Source organism: Squalius cephalus, assembly GCF_949319135.1.
Source record: "Squalius cephalus genome assembly, chromosome: 11".
NCBI lineage: Eukaryota > Metazoa > Chordata > Actinopteri > Cypriniformes > Leuciscidae > Squalius > Squalius cephalus.
In genome coordinates this window covers 19,929,268-19,944,302 of record NC_137132.1, presented here as the reverse complement: position 1 = coordinate 19,944,302, position 15,035 = coordinate 19,929,268, and the positions used below count along the sequence as shown (strand labels likewise).

The 15,035-nt window shown below is 36.8% G+C and overlaps 1 protein-coding gene across 3 annotated transcripts; it reads right to left on the bottom strand.

Moving 5' to 3' along the window:
• Positions 1-13,969, bottom strand: gucy2f (guanylate cyclase 2F, retinal). Of its 3 annotated transcripts, XM_079886331.1 has the most exons (20): positions 13,396-13,969; positions 11,322-12,108; positions 10,016-10,317; positions 9,575-9,929; positions 8,933-9,017; positions 8,736-8,832; positions 8,515-8,643; positions 7,905-7,985; positions 7,637-7,813; positions 7,339-7,495; positions 7,094-7,243; positions 6,834-6,982; positions 5,891-6,054; positions 5,598-5,790; positions 5,247-5,421; positions 4,995-5,093; positions 4,807-4,901; positions 4,234-4,319; positions 3,549-3,638; positions 758-3,395 (listed from the first exon to the last, which is right to left on the bottom strand). In XM_079886331.1, exons 2-19 carry the CDS (start codon positions 12,064-12,066, stop codon positions 3,554-3,556), a joined length of 3,324 nt encoding a protein of 1,107 aa, XP_079742457.1. In that variant the 5' UTR covers positions 12,067-12,108; positions 13,396-13,969; the 3' UTR covers positions 758-3,395; positions 3,549-3,553. The 3 variants fall into 3 exon arrangements, with proteins under 3 accessions (XP_079742456.1, XP_079742457.1, XP_079742458.1); XM_079886330.1 differs by having other exon boundaries at positions 1-3,638; XM_079886332.1 differs by lacking the exon at positions 4,234-4,319 and having other exon boundaries at positions 2,267-3,638.
• Positions 13,970-15,035: the final 1,066 nt, after the last annotated feature.

The window sequence follows — 15,035 nt, the reverse complement described above, 5'->3', positions numbered from 1 at the left end:
GGTCTCATTTATAGAAGCCTCATGAGCTGGGAAAATGTACTTTTATATTTTTCAGAAACCTAAAACATAATTCAGGTCTGAACGGGTTAACTAGATAATTTACATAATTTCACTTGGGCCAATTGAAAAATTTTGATGTGACCAGTCACTAGAAAATTTTGAGTTGGGGAGGTTAGAAATGTTTTACAGTGAAGAAGAAGGAAGACTTCTGCCAGGTCAGAGATCAGAAAAAGAGAAGATCAGCACCGCTCTGATTCTGACTGAAGCAGTTTTTAGAGACTGCTCAATTTTGTAAGTGTCATTCAAAGCAAGCATGGATCATGACTTTCCATTCACGCTCTCTGTGATATCATCTTATCTATTTGGTCTATTTGGTGTTTGTCTGTCACAAGCATATACATTTCATTGTAGACAGGAGTTATATAGAAAGATTGTAAAATGGTGAGCAAACAGCATTTTAGATCATGCGTTCCTCCCTGCCCTCGCCACATCACGGGTAGGGATACACACGATTTGTGTGTTGTTTGTCTTGGAGCAGAGCATGCACTGCCAGCTCTCGAGGGGTCTGACTGTGTACACTGCGAGCTGCTACCGTCAAGGATGCTCTGCTCCCGCCGGGCGCTCTTTGAGGAGAGCGCATAGGCTCGTGTTCCTCGCGATATGCATTGCATATAATGTGCGCTGGTCTACTAGTCTAAACTTAAGAAACCCCTAGAACAGTAAAAAAAACAACAACAACATAGGAACCATTGTGTGTACATTTAAGATAGGCTACTTAATTTATTATTCCAATATCCAATTATGATACTAAATCCCACAGAAAAAAGGGCTTATATTTGTGGCGTGCTGTCTTTACATCTGAACATTGCACCTTTTAAACAGGACACGCATTAGCTGAATAAATGTTAGCCAATTACAAACATATTTATAGAAAACAGTTGACAATGAATTGGACAGGAGTCCAATAATAGCATAACAAATCACTTATTCTAAAAACAATATCAAGTATAAGTTAGATGAATCCGACATATAATGTGTTAACAGTAAAATGTTCGTCATTTAACGAATTTTAAAAACCCAGTGCTATGATTGGTCGAACTCTTCTTCTTTAGCTGTTGCTTGATTTGAGGACTGCGCGTGCACAGAGGCGTCACCAGGTTTTTGCATAGTTTAGAGTTACAAATCGTACCAGCGTACTTTGAGGTCAAAAAGCTTATCCGCTACGCAAAATGCGTACAGGTTGGCAGGTCTGCACCGGTGATGTTGTTAGCATCGAGGCAGATGTTGAGGACACTCCTGCTTATGAGGAGCTTATGGGGGTTGTAACTCGTGCCGCGGCTACATTAAACATCGACTGGCTGGCAGAGAAGCAGGAAGTTCGTCATAAAAGTAAGCTAGACAAACACTTCCTGCCCTCTAGATCACAACCTCCTCGTCGGGGCCTGCCTTTTTTCCCCCATTCACCACACTGAGGTGGGCTGAGGTCTTTATTTCCCAGACGGTCAGACCTCAAATTATTCCTCAATCCTAGGGCTGAAGGAACATTGCTATGGGCTGATGCCTACGGTAGCTATCTACCTAGCAATCTCTCCCTTGAGTCAGCATCATTCCTGAAGGCCCAGACTTTACCCACCAAGTCGGTCAGAACAACTTCGGCTTTGGTGCGTAAAGCATATTCAGCGGCAGGTCAGGCCGCAGCATGCCTGCACACCATGTCCATTCTGCAGGCATACCAGGATGACCTGCTAAGAGACCTTGATGATGAGGGCAAGGGTGTGGGCCAGGACGCATTTAGAAAGCTGTGCCGGGCCACAGATATATCTCTCCGGGCCACCAAGGAGACGGCCAAGTCAGTCAGCCGGTCTATGGCAGACCTGTCGGCTACGGAGAGATATTTATGGCTAAACTTGTCTGGTATGAAAGACAAGTTTTCTCACGGATGCCCTGCTTGCCCCTCTGGCTCTTCGGCGATGCTGTCAACTAAGTTGTTGAGAGGTTTCAGGAGGCAAAAAAAGCTGGTGGCGGTGTTCGAGAGACATCTCTCTCGCCACTCTCAGATCTCTCGCCATCTACCAGCACAGAAGCAGAGCCTCGCTACCCTTCCTTTTGGCCTAGACTTGAAAATCAATTGTCCTTTCGCGCTTCTACATAATGATTATTTTAGGTTTCAGACATTTAAATAAACATAAGTGCTAGCAAAAATACATTTAAAGTTTGTTAAATACACACTGATGTCTATGGAACTGGCAATAATAATCCTTTCAATAATAATTTGACAAACTGTTTTATTCATATGAGATACACATTGTATAGGTGACTATAGTTTACTCTATTCTTCTCCCAGTTTATCGTTCACTTACTTTAACGTATTTTGGGAGAAGTGGTTGAATTTATGTGTTGTAAATCCGACTGTTGTAAGATCCGATTCTCTGAACTGTGGTGCAAACTAACATGGCGGTTCCCATCAGGCATTATAGATCAACTAACAGGGTCATTATAAAGGTGTTTAAATGACAAAACACATTCACTTACACATATTTGAGAATCAGAATATCAGATAGTTCATGACAAATTTGTGAATATTTTGAATAAAAAAAGGAAAAACTAAATAAAACCGTTTGATTACCAGAAAATGTAAGTTATCATTTTAAACAGCTTATAAGGCAGTCAATCCCTCTCAGATAAACCCAGCCTACATGTTTAATACAACTTAAACTGCAAAGAAACTTAAACATTTCATTTTATATCCAGTACAAGCACAAGTGCTTCATCAGAGAGAGAGATAGGACCCTTTATTAAACTGATTTAACATGTCAAATAAAAGCAGTTGTCCTGTTTACTAAATGTATGGCAACTAATATGAATTATTCTGCATAGTATAAATAATTATTTTTGCATAAATTAACAGAACTCACAGAATTATCGCATTCCATTTTGTAATTTCTCTTAAGCAACTTCTTAATCAGCAAACACAAAGTCACATGAGTCCAGAGACAGCTTACAGCAGCCTTACATTTGTAATTGCTTGGTATCAACCAACCTCAGTCAATTTGGCTTTTGCATAAACATCGCTAGAATATCGCATTTGGTCTTAGCAACAGATGTCCACTAAGCTTCGTCAAATCTGATTATGTCACTACACTGTTTTTTGGTTAGAGAAGATCAAAGAAAAATAATTAAAGCTCCCCCATGAGTAACATATGGATGAAAACACAACATGTGAAACCTCTGTGAAAAAAAACCCCCAAAATGTGGACTCGCCTTTGGTACGGGATGCACATGGGGCGGCTCTGGGGCCAAAACAGATCAAGTGTTAGACATTGGGAAAGAAACACACTTTCACCGACTACCTGTTCCTCAGCTGCCATTTCATTAGCGCTGTTGTTTCTGCTGTGCTGGGCAGAGTCGGATTAGACAGACGACAATCAATCCTATTAAAGTAGTCTTTGTAAGCTGCACTGAAACACACATGCTCGAATTGTCCTTTGTGTCTCTCCCGTGCAACTTGTCATGTGTCTTTCCTTCTTCGTCAGTTTTAACATCCTTGCGCTTCTCAGATTTTGGGATTGTCCACTTGTCTGTTGGCCTTGCGAAATATTGACTTGACCTCCTCCGTAACCATGTCTTGCCAGTTATCTCTAAAAGATGAAAATTGACGTAGAAAGTTATAAATGATAACGACAGATTCATTCACAAGATTCATTTTAGGACTTTGGTAATTAATGCACTTCACAACAACTGAATAAAATAAAATAAATACACAGCATGCACGAATAAACAGACATGCAATTAGTCCAGCACAATTAATGAACACCATCACGGCACAAACCCACCAGAAGTAAACCTAACCACATGATAAATACAGCACAACATGCAAGATACTACCTCCTTGCAATTAGCTATGGGTTCATGCCTTTTTCTCAGCTTTCCTTCTCCTGTAAGCCTCAATGTCCTCAGGTCTCAAACCATGGTTGTCTTCCCTGATGCATAAATCCAATTATCCCATTTGTAAATAGTATCCCATTCATAAGTACAACGAGAATTATTCTAAAGCACATAAATTAATCTGAAAGTGCAATTTATCCGGAGAGAGTAAAATAAAGGGCAATATAATAAAACTGCTTTACATAAATGTATATATGTTTACAATATTTTAAAAGCTAAGTTTATTTAAAATATTGTAGAAAAAATATTATATGTAAAATAAATGGTTAAATATTATTCAAATCTTACCCTGGTTTGATCTCTGGTGGTTTTGGCAAAGGATTAGTAAAATTAGATTTTCCAACAAGCCAGTATGTCTCTTCAATGCCTTTCCCCTAAAAAAATCCATAAAAATTAATTTAAAAAGCTAAAAATATCCACAGTAAGTTAGTGCTTACACTACCATTTAAAAGTTTGGAGTCAGTTTAATGTTCCCGAAAGCAATTTAAAATATTAATTTTGCAATTTAAAAATAACATTTTGATAAAAATGTAATTCCTGTGATGCCAAAGCTGAATTTTCTGCATCATTACTCCAGTCTTCAGTGTCACATGATCCTTCAGAAATCATTTTAATTTACTGATTTGCTGCAATTTCATTATCAATGTTGAAAATAGTTTCTTTAAAAACAGCATTTACTTGAAATAGAAATATTTTGTAAGATTATAAATGTCTTTACAGTCACTTTTTCACAATTTAATGCATCCTTGCTGAATAAAAAAATCAAACTGACCCCGTACTTATTAACAGTAGTGCATAATGATTATTTTGTTCAAATATAATTGAATTAATTATGATTATTAAAAGCGTTTGTTTTAGTACCTTCAGCTCAGTCTTTCCTCGAAGTTCTATTTTGTAGCCATCGTTCAGTGAGTGGAGAATCTTCACTGTACTAATGTTCACATGAATTCTGTAAGCTGATGGAAATGATGTTTATTGACCGATCTTCTCATTACAGTACAGGGTTAGTATATCACATCAGTAAAGAAAAATATCTGAATGGAACATACGCAACCCTGTAGATTCCATACGAGAGGCGGTGTTGACTGTGTCTCCAAAAAGGCAGTATCTAGGCATAGTTAGACCCACGACTCCAGCAACACACGGCCCTGGATAGAGAAGAAACATGATAAGATAAAGGATGCAATATTTTATAACTACATATTTGACCAATGAAATTGAATCTGTCAAAAAGATTGCATGAGCATTACAAGAACATTGCCACTAAGCGGATAAAAACAGCTGGAGATTGAGAGGCTAACCTGAGTGAATGCCGATCCGTATCCTGACTGGAACTTCTGGCATGTGCCGCATCTTGAAGGATCCCACGGAGCTGAGAATATTCAGGGACATGTTGGCGATCTCGGCTGCGTGTTTGTTGCCGTTCTTCTTCGGCAGCCCGGAGGCCACCATGTAGGCATCTCCAATGGTTTCAACCTGTGATGAAGATGAGTTAAATGGCTTTTCATGGAAATCAATCGGCATGTTGTCCTGGACATCCAAGCCAGTGTTATTTTGGTATCATTGAGATACTATTAAAGTATCGAAGGCATTTGTCGCCAATTTCCAAAAATAACTGTAATAACATTGTAATAACCCTGAACCAAGCTTACCTTGTAGACATCGTGGCTGCCCAGCACAGCATCAAATAGGGAGTAAAGGTCATTGAGCAGATCTACAACCTCAATTGGATCACTAAGGGATGAGATGGTTGTGAAGCCTACAATGTCACTGAAGTAGATGGTGACTTGATCGAAGTACTCTGGCTCCACAGAGGCACCGGTTTTCAGAGCTTCTGCCACAGAACTGAATGAAAATTTAAAAGAAGTTTAATCTGACATAGAAAGATTGTTGATCCAGGAACATGTCTTACTTGAGAAGTGTGCTGGAGAATGAAAACACTCACGGAGGAAGCATCTCAGCCAGAAGCTTCTCAGTCCTCTGTTTCTCTACCTCCAGCTCTTCTGTTCTTTCCCTGATCAGGTCCTCCAGGTTAGAGGAGTACTGCTCCAGCATACGCAACATGGAGTCAATAATATTGGTCTTTTTGCCCTTGTTGATGAGCTTGAACTGAGAACAGACCATTAAGATACATTATGAGTGAATTTAAAAAAAATCATGTAGTTGTCTTTTAGACATATGCCAAGAAACTTTAATTAAAGTGTCTTTATTTGTAATGTTTCTGAAATCTGGAAATACTGCAATCCATGCATGTTGTCATATTAGAAACAGAATATATAAATAATACATTTCAAAAGTTTGGGGTCTGTAAGATTTTTTTCTGTAAGAAGTCTCTTATGCTCACCAAGGGTTTATTTCATCAAAATTACAGCAAAAACTGCAATATTGTGAGATATTATTACAATTTAAAATAACTGTTTTCTATTTTAATATATTCCTGTGATGCAAAGCTGAATCTTCAGCATCATTACTGCAGTCTTCAGTGTCACATGATCCTTCAGAAATCATTGTAATATGATAATTGGGTGCTGAAGACATTTCTTATTATGTTTTTGTGGAAACCCGTGAATTTGTAAAAAAAAAAAAATATATATATATTGATGAATAGTTCACAAGAACTACATTTAGTTTATGATCCAATGAATGCATCCTTACTGACCCCAAAATTTTAAATATGAAAATAAAAATAATAATAAAATAACACATGAAATAAAGCAATGTAATAATATAATATAACAAATATAAAAGCAATAATTATTACAATAAAATAATAAATGAATATAAAATGGCTGGCCTAATATTTTGTAGAATCATTATACAAAGTAAGCCAGCATTTTAAAATGTACGTTCCTTAGATCCTAAGGCTTTTAATTCTGTTCAAAGCTCACCTGATCAAAGATCTGATCAAAAGCAGGCCTTCTATCAGGCTGTTCACACCAGCACTGCTTCATTAACTGGATGCATTCCAGTGGAGCTTGATCTGGAGCTACAGTGGGCCTGCACATAGGCGGAGGTTTCTTCACCTTCCTTATTATCTCTGTTGATGCAATAAACATGTCACTGATAATCCCTGCCCAGTTCCTGTTATCACAGCCTGTTTACCAGTTCATCAAACTAATACTGTAAGAACAGTTTATTTACAACCAACCTTCAGGAGTCAAGCCCAGCATACAGTACGGCGCTCCTCTGACGACTACTTCTTGAAGTATAATCGCGAAGCTGTACACATCTCCTTTACATGTTCCTTTCCGTGGACTTTCCGGATCTCTGAGAAATTCAGGAGCTGTCCAGAATAGATCTGAAAGGCAAAGAATTGCCTTATTATGTCTTTTTTTTCAATATCAGGAAATTAGATGGAATAAAAGTGAGATTTTTTTAAATAAATACCCGTACCCTCTGGAGGTGGGGTCTCCTTTGGAGCTTTCTGGGACTCAAGGATCTCATTGTAACCATAATCAGTGATCTTTAAAACAAAACGTCCATCAACTACACAATTACGAGACTTCAGATGCCCGTGAGGAAATTCCCTGTGGTGAAGATATTTCATGCCCTATTGGATGGGTAACAGAAACCATCAGATTATAATGCCGACAAATACAGATATTATATTGAAAGTGCAGAATGGATCTGAAAATGATCTGAAGGTTATTAGAAGTTCACATTTTCATAATATCATAACATTCGAAAGTACCTTGATGAGATCCAGCAATAAAGAGGATTTAAACATCCAGTCCAGCTTGACATCTTCATTTCGAAGGAGGTCATGTAGACTCCCCCGAGAACAGTGTTCAGTGACGATGGCAAACATCTCACAATCAGTGAAGAACCCCAAAAACGGATTGACATTTTCATTCCGTAGGTCCCTCATCTGGGAATTATTAATATGAAAGGAACCGTCACTCAAAGAACAAGTTCATACCAAACTGTTGTAGTTTAAATGAAAGGTTTAGAGCCAATACCTTGGTGAAAATCTTAGTGGTGCTCTGTTTAACCTCCTTGAAATGTCCTTCCTTAAACTTTTTTAGCCATACCCAGTCGCCCTGCAAAGATCAAAACAGCTTACATTTACATTTGGCAGACACTTTCCAAAGCAACTTTCATTGCATTTAAAGAGAGAGTTCGCCTAAAATAAAAAATTCATCATTTTTATTTTCTCACCCTCAAGTTGTTCTAAACCTGTATGAGTTTATTTCTTCTGTTGAACACAAAAGTAGATATTTTGAAAAATGTGGGTAATCAAACAGTTGCTGGTCCCCATTGACTTCCATAGAATGGAAAAAAAAAATACTATAGAAGTCAATGGGGACCCACATTCTTCAAATATCTTTGAGAAACTCTGCTTTAGAACAACTTGATGACAAATGATGACAAAAAAAAAAATATTTTGGGGTGAACTATCCCTTAAAGGTGCACATTAACATTTTATCAGTTCTTGCTTTCCCTGGGAATCGAACACTTGACCTTGGCGTTGCTAGCGTACTGTTAGAGCTACAGGAAAGTAAAAAATTTGGTCAAGATAAAAAGACATGGTGTGTTCAATAAATAAAATGAAATGACACATAAAGTCACCTCATAGACGGCCACGTTTGAATTTTCATGTGTTGCCGTTGCCGTGCTGTTCACAGAGCGGGACCGGTCACCATTGCTCTTCTCCTCAATGTAACTTTTTGAATCGCTAAGATCCTCAAGGGTGATTTTCTGTGAGCAAAGAGCGCATAATAAATGTAGAAAATATAGTATAACATTTTCAGAAAAACGCGCTTAATGCTTAATGATGAGGTGACGCATACCCTCTTGCTCAGCTGCGGGTTGATAAAGGTCAGGTCCTCAAGCGTAAGCAAGATTCTGTTGGGCCCTTTGATCAGCTGGATTTGTTGGATTCGCCTCCTACAAAGATCAGACAAGATCAGGTACAACTTCTTGTACCTTCTATATATTCATAAAATGAAATAAATCATAGGTTCTATTACAATCACAGCAAAATTACCTTATGAATAGAGTTAGGACAATACAACCAAGAACTATAATGAAGACCGTCACAAACGCTATGATGACGTATATTAATTCCACACCTAAAACACAAGAGAATGAATTAGCTGACAAAACACAGAGCATACAAGTTTCAAATTACATATAAATCAATATACATCAGTTCACGGTGGACATATAAAAACAAGTGAAAAAGAGACTGTTTTATTTTTTTATTTATCTTTTAATAATAATAATAAAAGTTACACATAATACATAAAATGATATGCACCAGTTAACAATAATCATGTAAAACAGCAATAATATATTTGTTAGCAAGATTAAAATCAAATATTACTGTTTAATTTGAATTATTAATTTGAATTAATCATTCCTTAAAATTTGAGCATAAATTGCATTTTGCTATTTTTAGCATAAAATATGTATTTATATTTCTTAAAATTATTTGACTTTGAATAATAATACTAAAAATATTGAGCATAAAAATACCAATTTGCTTAAAAAGCATTATACACAACTGCTAATGTTACTATGACACATATATAGAAGCTGAGAGAAATGAGTGTGACTTTTAAGTGTGGAACAATTAAAAGTCAAATATCTGTTTCTCACTGAACAACATTGTGTGGGTCTGTCGTACCTCCTGTGCAGATGGCATCGGGATCAAACCAGCAGCTGGAGTCTGAAGGTGGAGGTGAACCTCCAGGGAAATGAATGGACTTGCCAGCGAACGGCACCGTGTCCGAAGTCAGGTCAACTTGAAAACAACGATACAGTTGAGTTCCCCAGCCATCAGTATCCAGGATCACGAAGTTTGTCTGCCCGTTCCCTTGGGCGTCCGTGCGGATGTTCTGATTGAACCCCGAAAATGTGATGTTCCTCGTGAAGAAGGCCAGGTTGGACCCGGAGAACCACTTACCTGCTCTTCTGGCATTGTGCATGGACTTGGCAAACAGGTACAAACTGTTGTAGATTGTACCAAAGAGAGGAGAGACCTGAAATGTAGCACAATATTTTAATCGAGCATTTTATGCGAGTGTACAAATAAGATTCATAATGTGTCAAAGTGCACCACCCACACCTGCTCTGGCTCTTGTGACACTATCAGCTCTCCGAGTCGTTTGGCCATGTTGAACGCTTCGTTGAATGACATCAGATCTGACTCCACGGTGACGGTGAGCACAGCGTCATAGGCTTTGCGCAGTTTGGTGTTGTTCTGCAGTGGGAAGTAGGTTGTGTTGGTGTAGGGTAGGCTGTACAGGAGTGTGTCGTACGGTATAAACACATATCGACCATTCGTCAATCCCATGTCATAAGCCTTCATCAGGAAAGAAGATTGTTGCTCTCCTCCAATGAGCGCTGAATGCATGCACATAATGATGACTGGAACATACATGAAAACTGAATTAATTCATGTTGAATTTGAAAAGCGTTTAGGACTAATATACGGTCTAAGCAGTAGGTTTTAACTTAATATAACATGCTTTATTTAAATTCTAAAAGGGCCATGATCTGAAACTTTTAGTTTGACAACTGAAGACAAACCTTCAGTCAGTGTGCACTGGAAAATTTCACATACATTCGTTTCACATAAATATCTTTAATTGAGTAACAAATGTAGTGCATGCTTTTACACATGTCTGAATAAATGCATGTTACGAAGAGAAATCTTTTGACAATTCTATCAAAAGAAAGTGAAAATGATGAGAGATTAAGTCAACTTTAAGCTGTCATCTGTTTAATCATACTATATAGAGGACACCGGGGCTAGTTGTCACATGAGCTGTATTTCATTACCTATAGGATTTTGAGTGAAAATTCCAATTACAGCTATGCTTGTTTTTTGTTTTTTTTGTAAGCAGTGATATTGTATGTTAGTTTTAAACACCTAGCTCTCTCTCTCTTCCTAAAATAGTTTTTGTTCCAATTACCTGTACATATACAAATGCTTAAAGTAGACAATAAAACCACAGTAAAGTTATAATATTAATAGCATAGTTATATATATTTCATATAGTATTTATATGTATTATAAAGATATTTTTAAAAAATATATAATGAAAGGTTGACCAGGAAGAGTTGTCATGTGTTTTAAATGTTAAAAAGGTTCCTATTTATTAATTATTAATCTGTTATCAATTACATTATTGTTTTAGTGTTTAAACGTCATCTTAAAAAGTCTTTCAGGTTTATGTCCACACACACAAACACACACACACACACACACACACACACACACACACACACACACACACACACACACACACACACACACACACACACACAAAACTGACTCACAAAATGTGTGGCAAATAGCCTTGTCCTCTCCTCCCCTAAAATGAATGTTTATGCTAACAATGCAAATCTATAAGTCCAAAACACTTTACCTTTTATCTCCCCAGCGTTTTGAATGCTCATCAACGTGGTCTCCAACATAGTGTCATTATTCCCCATGGACGCAACAATGCCAACAGGAAGGCCCTGGTTTCTGAGAGCACTAGCCAATTTGGCAGCCGTGTCGATCCATATATCCTCATTAGAAGACACGATGCCTATGTTAGCCCAGCTGAAATACTTAAGCACCTTGTAAAGCACCCACGTCGGAGATGGTAAAGTCCGGGCAAATGTTGGGTAGCCCTGGACCCGGTCTAACTCATAGTTAATGCACGCCCATGAAAATAAAGACTTGTCCCAATTCTTACCCATGAGCAAAGCGGCATTGCAGTATCCTGGATTTGTAGGGCCTACAAACGCATCAACTACGTTCTCATATTGTATAAATGAGGTCAATGCTTTTGATGTCTCGCAAGCTTCCTGAAGGATGACAAAGTCCATTGTACAGCCCAGGTCTAAACTAAAATCCTCGTTTATGCGGCCAACAGCCAGTCTGGACGCAATGGAAGGAAGTGCTTTAGAGTAATAAGGGTCACAGTTCCAAGGCCCCAGGACTCCTACTTTGAAAATCAGGCATTGGACACAGCATGGGAACGTCAACACACCAAGAATGATCCATAGTGTAATGCTGTAAAATGGAAGTGTTGAGAGGCTGTGTCTGCTCCTGAGGACAGGGCAGCAGGGGTAACTGGATAACTCCCATAAAGCACCTCCAAATGGGAGGTGAATATGTCGCATTGTCCTCCTTTAGAAGCCGTTACGTACGTCACAAAGAGACACCTGGAAAACAGCAGATTAGATATGAACTGGAGTCACGGTACACTGTTAGCATCATTTTCAAGGCTATAGACTTATCTGTTACATAATAGCTAGGCTGTATATTTTCTACACAATATAAACATTTCAACTCACTAAAATTGAAAACTTTTATTTATTTTATAAAATCAAATCCAAATACCACCAGAAGTGATACGAACATTTGTCCACTCTAAATGTAATTACTGTTGAAGAAAATCAAGTTGAAACTAAACGTTTAGAACATAGTGGATTTGTAATGTTTTTGACAGGGAACATTTTTTGTTTTGGCATCACTGAAAAAAAAATATTTTTTGCTGCTTGTTCAAATTGCTTAGTTAAAATGAGCTTAAGCAACACAATTGCTATACATTTTGTCCTAACCTAATTTGATTGTGTTCAATCTGCTTAAATATATGTAAAATTTAAGTTTACTCAATCCGTTTGTGTTTGATTACATGAATGATTTGTGTTGCATTAACTGAAACTGGGCGGTGCTTGTTAGTTCCCAGCATGCTTTGCATATGGCTGAATTAAGAGAGAATAAATGTTGAAATTAAGTGTTATTGTATGTGGGGTTTTTTTAAATGAGAAAAGGGGAAGAATTGATAGTGTGTAATTGTGTTTAATGTTCAATTACTTTGGAATTATTAGATAGTGTGTAATTGTGTTTAATGTTCAATTACTTTGGAATTATTAGACCCATTTAAATTACATTTAGTTACCATTGTGGAGAAGAGTGGAGCATTTGGTTAGGCTGTGGACTTAACTATCCTACTCTGGCTGAAGGAGCATGTAAATCTTAGCATTTAAGATGCTAATAAGTGCTATTGCTAACTATAGTCTATCGACTCAATTGTGTTACACTAAAATAAATGAAGTCTTATTGAATGAATGAATATATGAATTTAAATACCTGAATCATATCAGGGAGCCTTTTAAAAATTCACTTTGAGACTACTTAATTGGGTCATTTTAAATGACTTAATTCCATGATGTTGAAGTTACATGAACAAATTATGTTTGTTTAACTTAATTGATTCACGTGGAACCGATGTACAGTATTAAATCGTGTAAATCCAACACACTATTTTTTTTCAGTAGTATTATCATATTTTCTTAGGTTATTGTTGTATTGTTTTGTTAAAATCTTCATACACTAGAAATGCGACAAAAACAGTGTAATTCCAAATGTGTATCCACTTACAGTTACGCTAGTGCACAAAATAAAACACATTGCTAAATAAAATATCATTTAGAAATTGAACTTACCATTATTCATATGGGCCTCTTGATGCATGAAAACATTTCCACAAAGTATTAACTTTTTCTTCCAGTGGGTTCTTTCATAAAGTAGATGTATATCCTTCATAGAGTTACACGGTCAACTTTCACGACGGTTTTCCAGCATCAGTCGTTCCGTGGGCATAAATAAATGTGAGCAGATCTCAGCTCACAAACAACAGTTTGCTGAGGCTTGTCAGTGGCGTTGAGAGATTCAATTTAAGCACCCTGGAGAGCTACTTAATGCCTGCAGTCATCAATAAAGGTGTTCTTTTGCACCTTCACAATTCACACCTAACGTTCAGCGACATTTTCCAGCTTTACTGTTATAAATATTGCTGTACAGAAATTCTCGATGGTGTTGTCAATTTGGGCTAAATTATTTACCTTCGTTTCGTTATATCGCAGGTTCCTAGAATCCTTGACGATTTTAAAAAACAACAAATACATTTTATAGTAAAATAAAATGGAAAGCGATATTCGATATAAATCTCCTTGAAAATATCAAAAGGCCTAGGTGTTTCTCTGTTCAATGAAAGTCCTTTGAAAGTGACCCGTGGATGAATCTAATCCATACTTGGTCAGGGACAAAATAAGAGGATTGCAGACATACGTTAACGCTTCAGACCCGCCACCTTTACTGACTGAGCTAGTCATGAAATCAATTAGCTACCTTTATAAGGAAAATGTAGGAAATATTAAATATTGTTGTTAATGCACATAATGGTGTAGGCTACAGTCATCACAAGCGTTAAATAAGACGAAGACATTTTGATGCGCTGAAAAGAATAACTAGTGCACTGAACCAATCATAACGCCATACTAAGTGATTTTCAACATATAGGCCTACATTTTATTTTAGGCTACATTAATTTATATTTTATATTCGTGGTAAAAGGTAGAAATCGTTAAAAAAAACTGTGTAAGTGTAAGGATTTTGGAAAATTTGTGAATTAAAACAGTAAAAAGTAATAATTGTATTGTTCAAAACAATAAAATAAGTTTTCAAAAATGCCTTGTATTATTTATGAACACCATCACTGTTATTATCATTATTTATGAATAACAAGGCATATATATATATATATAGGCATATATATATATCAGATCATTATGCAGGTTAAGATGCAAGATTTGTGTGTGTGTGTGTGTGTGTGTGTGTGTGTGTGTGTGTGTGTGTGTGTGTGTGTGTGTGTGTGTGTATATATCAGATCATTATGTTTTGATGTAAGATTTGTGTGTGTGTGTGTGTGTGTCTGTGTGTGTGTGTATATGCGTGTATATATATATATATATATATATCTATATGTATATCTATATATATCTATCTATATATATATATATATATATATATATATATATATATATATATATCAGATCATTATGCAGGTAAGATGTGTATATATGTGTGTATATATACTGTATATGTATGTATATATATATATATGTATATATAGCCTATATGTATATGTATATGTATATATATATATATATATATGTGTGTGTGTGTGTGTGTGTGTAGAGATCATTATGCAGGTAAGATGTGTATACACACACACACACACACACACACACACACACACACACACACACACACACACACACACACACACACACACAAGACTTGA